General features: G+C 38.7%; 1 protein-coding gene across 1 annotated transcript; it reads left to right on the forward strand.

Annotated features, from left to right (window-relative positions):
- Positions 1–1,884: 1,884 nt before the first annotated feature.
- Positions 1,885–14,579, forward strand: TMEM171 (transmembrane protein 171). Its single transcript, XM_070743140.1, has 4 exons — positions 1,885–2,210; positions 8,355–9,059; positions 9,951–10,092; positions 11,850–14,579. Coding segments are annotated over exons 2-4 (771 nt in total). The 5' UTR covers positions 1,885–2,210; positions 8,355–8,431; the 3' UTR covers positions 11,851–14,579.
- Positions 14,580–14,872: the final 293 nt, after the last annotated feature.

The raw sequence follows: 14,872 nt of genomic DNA on the forward strand, positions 1-14,872 counted from the left end.
TTCTAAAAGATCCGAAGAAACGTAATAGTCATCAATTATCCACATGGTTTGGTGTTAAATACTGTAAAAGCTGTATATATGAGGGTCGCCCAGAAAGTAATGCACCAATTTCTTTTCTGCAACAATTATTGAACACAATGAAACTTGCACACAAGAAGGAATGATTTCTTCTACACACTCCCTATTTTTCGATGTAATCCCCGTCCCATTCTATGGCCTTTAGCAAGACACAAAGGCGTGTATGCCGTGTTGGTACCATTCCTTGTTCTAATGGCCTATCCTCTGTGCCCGGCGACTGCAGATTCTCCGTAAACTGTACACAAACGTTTATGAATGTTCCCAACAGTTTCTTTCTCCCCAGTGAAAAATTCAATTATGATACGTTGCTTGTAATGTACATCACTTACACCATTTCAAAATACTGCTGCAACTATGCTGTCTGAAGAAAAGCAAAATTCACACATGCACTCCTGACAATTCAAATAATGTATATCTAAAGTTTCACATTTGTTTCACAGCCATTACTGTAGGCTGAGAAAAAAATGTGGTGCATTGCTTTTCTGGGTGAGTAGTATTTTATCCTGGGCCAGAAAAAAATTGGAAGTAACACTGCTCAAAAAAATAAAGGGGACACTTAAACAACACAGAGCGTTCTCTGTGGCGGCCCCGACCCTCTGGAACCAACTCCCCCCAGAGATCAGAGTTGCCCCCACATTCCTCGCCTTTCGTAAGCTCCTTAAAACCCACCTCTGTCATCAGGCATGGGGGAATTGAGATATTCCCTTCCCCCTAGGCCTATAAAATTTATGCATGGTATGTCTGTGTGTATGTTTGGTTTCTTAGATAAGGGTCTTTTAAATTAATTTAAATATTAGATTTGTTACATATTGTTTCATTATTGTTGTTAGCTGCCCCGAGTATGGAGAGGGGCGGCATACAAATCTAATAAATAAATAAACAAACAAACAAACAAACAATATACTGTAACTCCAATTAAATCAAACTTCTGTGAAATCAAGCTGTCCACTTAGGAAGCAACACTGATTAACCATCCATTTCACCTGCTGTTGTGCACATTCAACTTTGTATAGAGCAAAGTATTCATTGAGAATTATTTGAGGGTTCCCTTTATTTTTTTGAGCAGTATATTTATTTATTTTTCTGTTACATAATTCCTTCTTGCTCCACTGGACATACTCAACGTTTTTGGCTTCTCCCTTCTCAAAATCCGAAAAATATGAGTGAAACCACATTTGGAATACTGTGTTCAGTTCTGGAGACCTCACCTACAAAAAGATATTGATAAAATTGAACCGGTCCAAAGACAGACTACAAAAATGGTGGAAGGTCTTAAGCATAAAACTTATCAGGAAAGACTGAATGAACTCAATCTGTATAGTCTGCAGGATCGGGGGACGGGGGACATGATCGAAACATTTAAATATGTTAAAGGGTTAAATAAGGTTCAGGAGGGAAGTGTTTTTAATAGGAAAGTGAACCCAAGAACAAGGGAACACAATCAGGTTAGTTGGGGGAAAGAGAGATCAGAAGTAAGGTGAGAAAATATTTTACTGAAAGAGTAGTAGATGCTTGGAGCAAACTTCCAACAATCGTGGTTGATAAATCCACAGTAACTGAATTTAAACATCTCTCCATCCTAAGATAAAATACAGGAAATAGTATAAGGGCAGACTAGATGGACCATGAGGTCTTTTTCTGCCGTCAATCTATGTTTCTAATATGAAAGCTGTTGTCTGGAGGAAAGGTGATTCCACCTTGTTGAAAAGATTTCTCCTGGGCCTGCAGTCGGCAAGCTTTGCACCTGCAAACACCGCTCGTGCACGTCACGCTTTCAAATGCCCCCTTCCTTCCTTCCCATCCGAAGAGAAGGGAGGGAGGGAAAAAGAGGCATTTCTGCGGCTCCCTCCTCGGCACCTCCTGTTCGGGAAGGCGCTTCATATCCCAGAGGGCGCGCGCGGTTTGCTCTCCCGGCGCGGCCTCCGGGGACTCGACTGAGGGGGGGGGGAGCCAAAAAAAGAGCTTTCGGGAGCGGCTGCGGAGGAAGGACCCGAGCGAGGAGGAAAACCGCGAGAGCGCCGCGGCTTCAAGGTCACTCCGGGCGTCAGCAAAGGCGGCACTCGCGGCCCTGAGGAAAGCCTTCCCGGCCCCCCTCACGACGCAGAGAAAGAAGTCTCTCTCCGGTTTGTAAGGTAGTTCTAACAAGGCTTCTAGTTCCAGCCTTGGGGCGCCTCCCCTCCGGTCTAAGGGAGGAGGGTGGGAGAAACGAACGGGCAGGAATGGCGGCTGATGCGGAGAAGCTTCTTCCCCCCCCCCCTTCGGATGCTGGGAACCCCGTTCGGATCCCCCCCCCCCTGTATTTTTACTGAGATGGATGCTTGGCGCCAATATCGGCGCAACTTCTTCGCGCGGCCCCCATCCTTTTCCCAACGCCGCTTGCTTGTCACTAAAGGGAAAAAAACCCTGTCCGAGGCTGGGGTTGTTGTTGTCATAGTTCGCTCACTTAAAAATCATCATCAACTCAGAGTTTTCCAAACCTGCCCAGAAGCCGAGAGGGAAATTTTATTATTATTTCTGTGCCGCCCAGTCCCGAAGGGACTGCCGCTCAGACACTATACTTTTCTGCTCACCCCAAATTTTTTTTAGAGAGAACACTGGTTGTTGTTGTTGTGTTTTTATTTACTTCGACAGGCGAGGAGCTTATACTCCGTACGTGCAAGTTTAAGTCTTCCAAAAACAGGTTCTCTCCGCTCCACAAGTATTGCGCACTTGGCGCTGGAACTCTTTGTCCTTTACCAGTGTTTCTGCTGGCTGGGGAATTCTGGGAGTTGAAGTCCAAATATCTTCAAGTTGCCAAGGTTGGGAAACATTGCTTTAAGCCACCATATTATTATTATTATTATTATTATTATTATTATTATTATTATTATTATTATTATTATTATTATTATTATTATTTATTATTTATTATTTATTATTTATTATTATTATTTATTATTATTATTATTATTATTATTATTATTATTATTATTATTATTATTATTATTATTATTATTATTTAGACTTGTATGCCGTCCCACTCCGGAGACCATAGCCATTGGGCATGCTGACTGGAAAGGCAATTGGGGGAGGGGAGGAAATTGAAATTTGGGCCCAACACAGCTGGAGAGCATCAAGTAAGAGAGGGCATGGGACCTGTATGGGATAGAAAAGGTGGGTAGAGAAATATTCTTTTCTCTATCAGGCAATACTAGGACGAGGGGCCCCTCCCTAAAGCTCATAGGAATGAAAGCAAGGACAAATAAAACGGAAATATTTCTTCACCCAGAGGGTCTTTGGTTTATAGAATTCACTTCCAGAAGATGTTGTGACAGCTGTCAGCCTGGATAGCTTCAAGGCAGGATTAGACAGATTCATGGATGCTAAGTGTATCAGTGGTTATTGAAGCGGATGTCCAAATGTTGCCTCTGTGTTGGTTGAGGCAGGCAGGATTTCCTTGGGTACCATTTGTTGGGGTTCAGGGGAAAGGGAGGCTCTTGCCTTCTCTTTCTGCTCAAGATCCCCATGGACAATTGGTGGGCCACTGTGTGTCACAGAATGCTGGACTCGGTGGGCTTTGGCCTGATTCAGCATGGCTCTTTTTATGTTCTTAGGGCAGCTGACTTGTCAGTGTAATGTTTTGGTGGCGTGAATGTGGTTCTTTGGAATCGGGGATGCTTTTTTCACTGTGTGGGGTGAGGGGGTGAGATGCCCTAGATCACAACTGGTATTCCAGTGAGGAAAAATTCCCACCTCCAAACATACAGTATTCCATTTTGCAGATCCTGTTCCCTTAAAAATAAATGTTCACATTGAAATGGTCATCCGAACCATTCCAGAATGCTGTGGTATCTGCTTGTCCTCTGCCTTTTGGACTACTGCTATCTGCCAATTGAGTGTGTACGTATTTATGTTTTGTGGCTTCCGGTGGTGTTTTTGGCACAGGGCTGCCTTTCTTACTCAGAGGATGGATCGCCTGTTGTGCCAGTATAGAGGCTAAGATTTCTCTTTACACATCTCATGAAATGGATTCCGATATTTCAAAACTGTAAGTAGATAGAGTAGATAAAACCTCATTTTGTTCCCAAAAGCTGATATGACTATCCTAAAATTATTCAAAAGAGATAGTGTTCCCAGATATTTCTACCTGATCAATTTAGCCACTGTTTTTTTTGTTTGTTGTTTGTTTGTTGGACTTGTATGCTTATATCAATTGGATTTATTAATTGGTAATTAAAATAACCCAATTTTACAAGTTTCTATGAGACACTGAACAGTAAAGATGTACTGGTATACATATATAAATACATTCATGCTAAATTCACATGATATAATAGACTAAAATGTGGTTGGTGTTCTGTATGGGCTACAAGCATAGATTGGTTATATCTGGATAGAAAAAGGTATGCGGTAATTTTATTTAAAAAATATCTGCTGACAGGAATTTGCTCTTAAGTGGCTTCTTTTTGCTGACAGCATAAAATAAATATACGTTGTAATACGAGTAGCTAAGAATAGCTTCAGATATCAGGGGGAAAGCATGGTATATGCTCGTGCACTATTTCTTAAGAATAAAACTACTGCTTGCTACAATTGTTTATGTTTGTCCCCATTTTCAGCCTCTGCTGAGTAACTATCTCTTCTGTATGACAATTGCAAGTGGCTGTTACGATCTTGATCTTATTGGTAGCTCCCTGATAGAGGCAGATAGTTTGCTTATAATATAACTCTATAGCCTAACTTACTATGTATTTTGAAAATTACACATTCTGTTCTTCTATGTGAAGATAGAAATGTATAGTATCCCTTCTGTCATTTAAATCTTTTTCTATTTGGGGTGGAATAAAAATCAGTTTTCAAAATGTAATGTTGCAGAGTATTGCATACGTTCTTTGACTCATATCATTTTAATATTTCATAGTTTAAACAAACTGAAATCCTTTGAGTGTAATCACAATGTATAGGCATTATAAGGTAGTCTACAAGATTTTTAAAGCTTGGCTTTAATTTTGTTGGTATTCTGGGGGATAATTGTGTTTTATATTAATAGTTATATTAATAGTTCTTGGCTACAGTAAACTGTGAACTTGCCTTCATGGGAGTCAATTGCACTGGATTTATTTGTGGTTTAAGCATGTATATATACAGCTCAAAAAAAATAAAGGAAACAACTCAAATAACACATCCTAGATCTGAATGAATGAAATATTCTCATTGAATACTTTGTTTTGTATAAAGTTGAACAACATGTGAAATTGATTGTCAATCAGTGTTGCTTCCTAAGTGAACAGTTTGATTTCACAGAAGCTTGATTTACTTGGAGTTATATTGTGTTGTTTAAGTGTTCCCTTTATTTTTGAGCAGTGTATATAGGAATGAAGTGACAGTCAAGATTGATTCATGTATCTATCTGTCTGTCTTTTCAGATGCACTACAAGATTGATTCAGAAAAGACCCATTTTATAAATGTAATTAAAAATTCCATGCTTTAATGCTTTGTTTTTATCTTTGAACTAAATACTGGTAGTTGCCAAAATACAGGGGGTGTATGTGTGTAAGATGTTTAGATTAGAAGAAACTGGATGACGGTGTATGTTGTTTTTACTTTTTATAATAGTTTAAAGCTTCACTCCTTTGCCTCCAAACTTAATTTTAAGTAGATGTTCATAGAATTACATAGCTTATAAACTAATTTGATTGCACCAGGGCTTTAACTTCAATAACTAAATAATTGTAAGCCAATGAATTATATAGTCCTATAACTTGCACTTATTAGGAACTTGTTGCTGCATTTTTCACAATTTTAGATTCTGGATAGTTTTTAAAGACAGTTCCATTTATAACAAGTTTGGTAGCTAACATAAGGTATAACCATTTCTAACTTGTTGAAAATTATACATGGTACCAGTTTAAAAAAAACCCCACTAATTCAAAATATACTTCGCAACTAAGTAGATAAATTGATATAATTTCAGAAATAATTGTATACAGCATATGTAAACTCAATTAGATAGAGTTTCTGTCACAACGTATTGGATACAGAATGAGAAAAATTCAGCAAGAGTGTATATTTTCTATGGATGAATTTTGCTAAAAAAAACAAGTGTGGGGAGGATTAATGAGAAATAAATGTGATTAGAATCTGACAAATTCATTAAGCTAGTCCTGTTAATTCTATTCTGAAAGAAGGAAGAATATAATAAAAAATTCAGTCTGTTTAGTCTTGTTTTCCTTAAGACACTCTCCAGATATTTCAGCTACAAAACACATCATTTATGGCTCAAAATGACATAACGTACAGTCCAATACTTCTGCAAGGTACTACAATGGGATGGACTAAAAGGTGTTTTTTTTCCATGTTCCCAATTCCACAATTTACAATAATGAGAAATAAAGTTGCTTCTTTGTAGTCTCTGTGTATCACATATATGAGCTTGTAGATCTTAAAGTATAAATGGAGAATTATTGATAAAATGTAATTACAGTACTGATAAAAATGTAGTTGTCTCTAATATTGAATAAGCTAAAAGCTAAGGTAGGATCTGATTGGTTAGTACTTGAATGACTGACAGACAGACTGATCTGGATGATAGACCAACAGGAAATAATCAGCTGTAAGGTAAAATGGGAAATAATAACAAAAATTCAGAATGTAGGAACTGTCAGACAACTTCCAAGTTGTTATCAGGAAAAGTACATGAGAAGCTACTAAGCTTGACTCAAGACTTTATCATATGAGAAATTTTGGAAGACATAAAGGCATGCCTATTTGTATTTAACTAGTGTTGTGGCTTATACACAACCAAGTCCCTGCAGTTTATTTTAATAGGACCAACTAAGATTATATTCGCTGACTGCTTGTTTAGGTTCATTTAAATTCTTTCCCCTTCCAGCTTAGAAAGTCTCTTTCCCTACTTGCACTCTAATTGTGTATCTGCTTAGTTAGTCGGTATTATTCTTGTAGCAAGACAAGCGTGTTGGCATAGTGGTGACAAGACACTTACTGCTCGGAAGGTTGAGAATTCAATCCTAGATAGTGGCAACCGTTTCTGTTCTAAGAGACAAAGAAACAATATCTTTTGTGAACTTCTTGTAGGTGTCAGGAAAGGTATCTGGTAAGTAAATGTTTAGCTCAATCCAGTTGCCCCAACTATTCGAATAGAAACTATAGAGTCGTAAAAAGGGAACTTATTCTTGTAGTAATTCTTTGGGATTGATTTCAGAGTTAGTATCTTAGAATTTTCTTAATAAAAATCAGAGTTCAAATATTCTGATAATAGACAGTTAGAATAGAATAGAATAGAATAGAATAGAATAGAATTTTATTGGCCAAGTGTGATTGGACACACAAGGAATTTGTCTTGGTGCATATGCTCTCAGCGTACATAAAAGAAAAAGATACATTTTTCAAGAATCATGTGGTACAACACTTAATGATTGTCATAGGGGTCAAATAAGCAATGAAGAAACAATCAATATTAATAAAAATCTTAGGACAGAAGCAACAAGTTACGGTCATACAGTCCTAAGTGGGAGGAAAAGGATGATAGGAATGATGAGAAAAAACTAGTAGAAATAGAAGTGCAGATTTAGTAAAAAGTCTGACAGTGTTGAGGGAATTATTTGTTTAGTAGAGTGATGGCGTTCGGGAAAACTGTTCTTGTGTCTAGTTGTCTTGGTGTGCAGTGCTCTGTAGCGATAATAGCCAATTTGTGGTGGAACCTGCATCTAGAGGTGCTATAAGTCTTCACAGAGCAGAAAATAACACAGTCTCTCCCACAATCACTGAAGCGTTATCTGATTGTTCCTAAGATAATGCAGTCTATCTGGCAACTTGCTTGTAAATAGACATTGTAACAATAAAGAAGTGTAGACCTGTTTCCTTAGGCGTGACAAGGTCTCACTAAAAGTAGTTTTAGTTTCCCTGCATAGATGATTTCCTATTTATGCTAATCTACCTAATTGTTCTGATACTAGGAAGGAAGAAATAATTTGGAAGTTCTTCACTGTAAAACTGGTTTTAATCTAAGCTTCCTCTTACTGCTGTTATTAAAGGCAGACTCACTTCCAGAATGTGCAAAAGAGTTCCACTTAGGTTTTTTTGGTCATATCTCATATTGCAGACTTTCTTTGGTTTTGTTCTAGAGCTAATAATTGCACTGGAATATTTTTGGTATCCACCAAACCAAGCAGGAATAGGTTAACCTTTTTGCAAGCTTGCAGTTCTATGTTAAGGATAATCAGTGTGTATTCCTTTTATGGCCTAATTATATTTATCTTTTTGTTTTAATTTCCAGGCCTTCGTCATTCTGACCTTCATAGAAGAAAACACATTCCATTCCAGTTTGAAGGAGAATTTCATATTACAATAATCATGTATTCGGTTCCTCGCTCCCTATCTGGAATGGAAGGAGATAATGGACATCCTAGGAAATTTATCTCTTTCCTTTTCGTTTTTGGCATTACGTTGTTATGTGCTGGATTTTTGCTATCAATGTTTGTTTTGCAAACCTGTCCAAGTGGAGCCTTTGGCGACTGTAAGGGAGCTTTCAAAATCATTGGGCCTCTGCTTGCAGTGGTTGGACTAGTTTGTATAATCTTGGCACAATCGAGAGCCAAAGATTATCTTAGAGATGTGCAATTGCAAGACGATCAGGTATATGGATTTGTTTTTTGTCGAGGAAATTGTCAGTTTGCTCAGTTCCTCGTCTTTGGTTTTTTATTTTTAACAAGTGGGATGCTTATTAGTGTCCTGGGCATATGGATTCCGGGATGCAGTCCAGGGTGGCGCTATCAGCAGTTTAACCATAGCAACACATCCGGCGTTGAACTCCAGGACTGTGGATTTCATTCTGTTCAAACTATGGGCCCTTTAATTGTGCTTATTGGATTATGTTTCTTTGTAATAGCTCACATTAAAAAGAAACAAAATTTAAACCTCATCCAAGAATCTTCTGTCAGTGAAGAACAACTGAACTCTGAATCATTTCAAGTTACAGTAGGTAAGTAAATAAACCAGCCAGATATTTTCACTGGTTATTAGACGGCAACTCTCGATATCATGCTTCTTCCTTCCTTCTCATATATTTTATTAGCCATTTTAAAGAAAATATATAAACAGGGAAGAAAAAAGAAGATGGGGATAAAACAGTGGGATACAAATAAGTAAACAAAGGATTCACAAATGTCAGATTTGTCATTTCCCAGGATACCATTAATTGAATTTGAGTAAGTGAATATATTGGTTAAAAGTTTGAAAGACACAAATAAAGATAATACTTTTATATAAATATTCCTGTTATCTTGGAGGTAGAACATTTCTGCTTCAATTATATTCAGTTATATTGTATTTCAATTATATTTCATACAGGTAGTCCTCAACTTATAACTATTCATTTAGTGACCGTTTGAAGTTAAAATAGCACTGAAAAAAGTGATTTATGACTGGGTTTCCTTTAAGCTCTTGCAGCTGGCACGTATTTATGGCAATTCGTCCAGGGTCATAATCTTATAATCTTCCCAGCCAGCTTCCGACAAGTAAAGTCAATGGGGAAAACCAGATTTGTTTAATGACCACATGATTCACTTAACAACTGCAGTGATTTGCTTAACAATTGTGGCAAATAGAGTTGTAAAATGGTGTGCAACTCAGCTGCTTAACTGCTTTGGTTAGCAATGGAAATTGCTGCCATCAATCAAGGACTACCTGTACATTGTAAAATATACTGTAATTATTTTGAAAAATGGAAGTTAGTCTAAAGATATAAATTAAAGCTTCCAACTCATGTTGAATTTATAATGAAATATACTTTGGAAGCTTGACTCCCTTATTTACTGCTCCAAAGAAATCTGCAGAAGATGTTGGTTTTAAAACCTTCCTTTTTTTTTTGCAGGTGATACCGTAATGGTTTTTCCTCCACCACCACCACCTTATTTTTCTGATTGTTCACCACAGACCATAACTCCTAGCTTGGTAACAAGCGAACTTATTTTAAATGAAAATCCTCCACCATACCACAGTATTTTTATTAATTGGTAAGAGTATTTCTGCTTTTAATTTTAGATACTTATCTGTTTTAAAAATAAGCAACAAATGAGGCATGACTTGAGAGTTCCCAAATACCAATTAAAAGAAGCCATTGAGAGGTTGGAATTACGTTGGCATGAACAGTAATGATTAATTCATATTTTTATTATCTATTTGTAAATTGACTATTAGTCATGTAACAATAGAATGACAATCCCACTTCACAGAGTAGCTACCTTCCTCTACAACTTCAACCTTGATTCTTTATTAACACTTTGTTAAGTGCACCTGCTTTCAAGTTTTCAAAATAATTGAAGTATCTGTTAATGGATCTCTCACATCATGTCGGTTTGGTCTTAATATTTTAAAGTTATACAGTGATCCCTCGAGTTTCGCGATCTCGATCTTCGCGAAACGCTATATCGTGATTTTTCCACCGATGACGTCACTCTCTTCCTTCCTTTCTCATCTTTCTTTCTCTCTCTCTTTATCTTGCTTCTTCCTCTCTCACACTCTCTTCCTCCCTCTCTCATCTCTTTCTTTCCTTCTCTCTCTTTCTCTATCTCTCCCCCTCTTGCTGGCGGGCGGGTGAGCGGGGGCATCAGCGAGGAGCCGGGGTTTCCCCTTTGCGTGGGCAGCTGGGAAACCCCGATCTTCGTCTGCTCGCTGCTGCTGCGCCGAGCAGATCAGCTGCTGGGCGGCTGAAGGAACCTTCCCTGGGTCTTCCCCCTCTTGCTGGCGGGCGGGGCGAGCGGCGGGCATCAGCGAGGAGCCGGGGTTTCCCCTTTGCGTGGGCGGCCGGGAAGACCCAGGGAAGGTTCCTTCGGCCGCCCAGCAGCTGATCTGCTCAGTAGCGCAGCAGCAGCGAGGAGCCGAATCGGGTTTCCCCTTTGCGTGGGCGGCGGGGAACGCAAACTCCACCATCTACGCATGCGCGGCCATAGAAAAAAAGGGTGCGCATGCGCTGATGGTGTCTTTACTTCCGCAACCCTACATCGCGAAAAATCGATTATCGCGAGGGGTCTTGGAACGGAACCCTCGCGATAATAGAGGGATCACTGTATATAGGTAACACTAAATCAAAGAAGCACCTGAATACAAGATTCTCGTGACCTTCCTGAAAAAGTATAAGTGAATTTTACCTGGAAAAAAGACACTCAATTAATAGATGATGATCTACATAGACAAATGTATTAGCTTTAAAATTATATTTAGTCTTTGCACAGTAGAAAAGGGGAGTGTTAAAATGACAATATCTGTACCAGATGTGATTCTATCATATAGTCATAGAGTTGGAAGGTGCCATTTAGACTAGGAGTCCCCAACCCCTGGGTGGGGCGAACTGACTTCGGGCCACGGCATGCCAGAAACTGGCTCCATCCGCAGGATGCAGGCAGCACTCAAAACCACGTCCCCTCTGGTCCTCATGAAAACCCTCCCCCATGGAACCAGTCCCTGGTGCCCAAAAGGTTGGGAGCCACTGATTTAGACCATCATACAACTGCCTACAGTGTATAGCAATCCAAATGATAAGATCCTAGATAGATGCTTGTCAGTAATTGCATGAATCGCTCATCATATTTTCACTAACTTCTCGTATATTTCTCATTGCTCTTAACAATAAGTATATAATGTTTATACTATTGTTCTATTGTTTGTATTATTATGAAGTTTTATACTTGTTAGCGTTATTGTCATCAGCATTAGCCATCTTGGATGAAATATGTCTATGTCTAACATTTTTATTCTGTTATTGTTTTTGCAGAATATTGAGATGCGAATAACAGGCCTACAGAGGGAATGAGTTCCACAGTATCAGAAAACAGTTTGTCTTCTAAAACTTAATCAGTTCATTGTCATTCCTCTGAGTCATCTCAGAATTGCAAAGCAAAAAAGAAGCAGTTATAAATAATGAATGTGTCTTGTCTTCCTCTCCCTTCCATATTCAGCTAATCCATTACCATCTGCTTATCACCAGCTATAATAAATATTCAGGGCTGAAGCAGAAAGACAGGGGAAGGAACAGGTATAAACAAAGACAAGAAAAGAAAGAACTACAGGAATTCCAGATAAAAATAAGATGAACAGTGAATGAAAAAAGGCTACACCTGCATTTCCTCAACCCATTAAACAGAGCAGTAGGTTGTACATTAGGACAGTGCAACCTTTTTCAAGTCAAAGGCTTCCTCCAGACATATAGAATATTTTGGGGGTTTTACAAAGAAAATGGCTGGAACATGGATGGGGGAGATGGGTTTGCCCAGAATCAAGTGGTTGCATTTATTTCCTACAAGGAAACGTTAGTGATTGTTAGTGTAAAATAGATTGTTCACTTACCTGTAATATACTTTGCGATCCAGGCCACTTCTACAACAAATGTATATCTGTTAACTTGCATATCCATTTTTCTTATTGTTCTTATGGCAGGGATAGTAGCTGTAGCAGCAGCTCAATTCATGGAGGCTGCTTGAAATCCAGGGGATATGCTAAAGATACTTTGACATTTTGAGTTAAAAAAAGGGGGCACCAGGAAGTCGGCTGAACGCTCTACTGAAGTAGGAAGCCAGAATGAGTTTTTATAAATGGACAGTGTGGTAGTTTTACAGGCTTATTTGCTAGTAAAATACCCAGCAATTTATCAGTGTTAGAAAGGTCAGGGAATTATGAACTTTTGGAAACTTCATTTGCTGAGTGAGCAAGAGAGGACTTGCTGGGGGACAAACAAGTGATTTGGAAGCTTTGCTGCCATAAAAGTCACACGACTTCTCACCAAGCAGCCAAGTAAAGGGAAAGAGATATTCCTCTATGGAAGGTAAGGAAGAAGAGAGGTGTGGTGATAGCAGCTGTGGAAGGGATGTGTACTGTGATGCTTCTTGAAGAGATTGGTATTTCATAGGCTTGGCAGCAATAGAGAATTAGGAAATGAGTAAGGGGACAGGTAGATATTGTGACTTCTTGGTTCTCTGTGCTATGCTTCAAAGGCAAGCAGAAGGCACAGAAAAAGGACAGCAAAGAAGTAGGCAGTGCTGGGATATGATAGTGCCACTGTCGACATTCAACAACAACCCTTTATGGCTCAGAATCCCAGAAAAGATGACTCTATTAGCCAAAGGCCACCCACTTTCATTTCAGAGGCCAACCAGAAGGGAAATTGTAGCAAAAGCTAGGCAGAATGCCTATAAGTGGTAAACTCCTTATTTCTAAAGAATTATTCAAGAAAGGAACCATCATAAAAACTCCTGCATGAGATTTAAATACCCAGAACAAATCAAGTACAGTGGTACCTCGGTTCTCGACCCCAATTTGTTCTGGAAATGTGGTCGAGAACCGATTTGGTTGAGAACCGGAACAATTTAAGATAAATTCCTCTCCTTAGTTGTCTCTCCCTCTAGCTTGCTTGCTTCTGTCCCCGTGTGTGTGTGTCTCTCTCTCTGTAGCTTGCCGGCTTCCCACTTCAGTTCTCTCGCTCGCCCGCTTCTGTCCCTGGCTCTCTCTCTCTCCCTGTAGCTTGCCGGCTTCTGTCTTCAGCTCTCTTGAGTGTTCGAGTTACAAATATTTGTTCAGATTTCAGGGCAAAAGTTTCTTGAATTTCCTGGTCGAATACCGATTTGTTCGAACTGAAAGCGTTCGAAAACCGAGGTACCACTGTACTATCTTGATGCTAGGATCAACTTAGGCTAGTAGAAATTCTGAAAACTTCATATGACCTTTTCCTCCTTTTTTCCCTTGCTGTAAAGGCCCAAAAGACACGAGATATGTGTGACATTTTAATTTATTTAACATCATGATGCAAAGTGGCACATATTTGGCGCCTCAAATGACATATTTCATCTTCTAGAATTAAGGTCCCCAATGTAGACTGAAGAATAATTATGAAAGAAACCATAATGTGAAGATTAAGGAGTTGGATTAGAATTCAAGTCTATTCTGTTCATCCATGGAAGTTTCTTTCTTTCTTTATTTGAATTTCTTTATTTCATTGAATTACTGATTGCCTCGGTTACCAAACCAAGTCTAGGCAGTGTACAGTGATATCAATATATTAAAAAGAAATCTAACAACAAAAAAGATAAATCACAACAGGAAACCAACAATGTACAAACATACATCTCAAGTGCACTCCTAGGATCTGATGAAAGACCCAGGGGCACCTCATGGCTTTCCTATAATGCAATAGGCAGATTTAAGCAGTATTCCAACTCCAGGATGCCATGAGATGATACTGCTTTGCCAAAAGGACCTGGAGCATGCCAATCCTGCCAGATCTTATTGGACAGGCAAAAACAGGAGAAGGGGTACCTTCCAGGCCTCAAGCTATAAACAAGTGACAACTAACAATTTGAATTATATGTGGAAGCTAACTAGTAAAGTATATCTGGAGGACAGTATGGGCCATTTCTTCATTCCAAGCTCAATGCTGTTTATCTATGATGGAAAAAATAGGTATTGTACTATGCTTAGATACCAGTGCACACCAAATAAAAACAGTATTATTGAATATGTGTGTATAACACTTTTCTTCTGGACAAAGTTTGAAAAAATAAGCATAAAAAGAAGACAGTACTACATTCAGTATTTGGTGTTAACATACATTTGATGCCCAGGATATATCCTGTACAGGTTAGACTCTAATGGTAATCTCACAAAAATTCCAATAAAAATTAAATACTAGGCAATTTTTATATATTTATATAATTACTGCCATTTCTGAAAAATTCCATGCTCCTGTTTTTCTTCTAACTTCCTGCCTGCATATGGAATGTGTTTAGCATAAATCCAGTGAAAATG

Source organism: Erythrolamprus reginae, chromosome 2, assembly GCF_031021105.1.
Source record: "Erythrolamprus reginae isolate rEryReg1 chromosome 2, rEryReg1.hap1, whole genome shotgun sequence".
NCBI classification, from domain to species: Eukaryota; Metazoa; Chordata; class Lepidosauria; order Squamata; family Dipsadidae; genus Erythrolamprus; species Erythrolamprus reginae.

What these genes read in the sequence shown, in the direction of transcription:
- TMEM171 (XM_070743140.1), top strand. Translation starts at nt 8,432, where the DNA reads ATGTATTCGGTTCCTCGCTCCCTATCTGGAATGGAAGGAGATAATGGA. An exon ending in ATCATTTCAAGTTACAGTAG is followed by an intron (nt 9,060 to 9,950) that starts GTAAGTAAATAA and finishes TTTTTTTTGCAG; the next exon opens with GTGATACCGTAATGGTTTTT.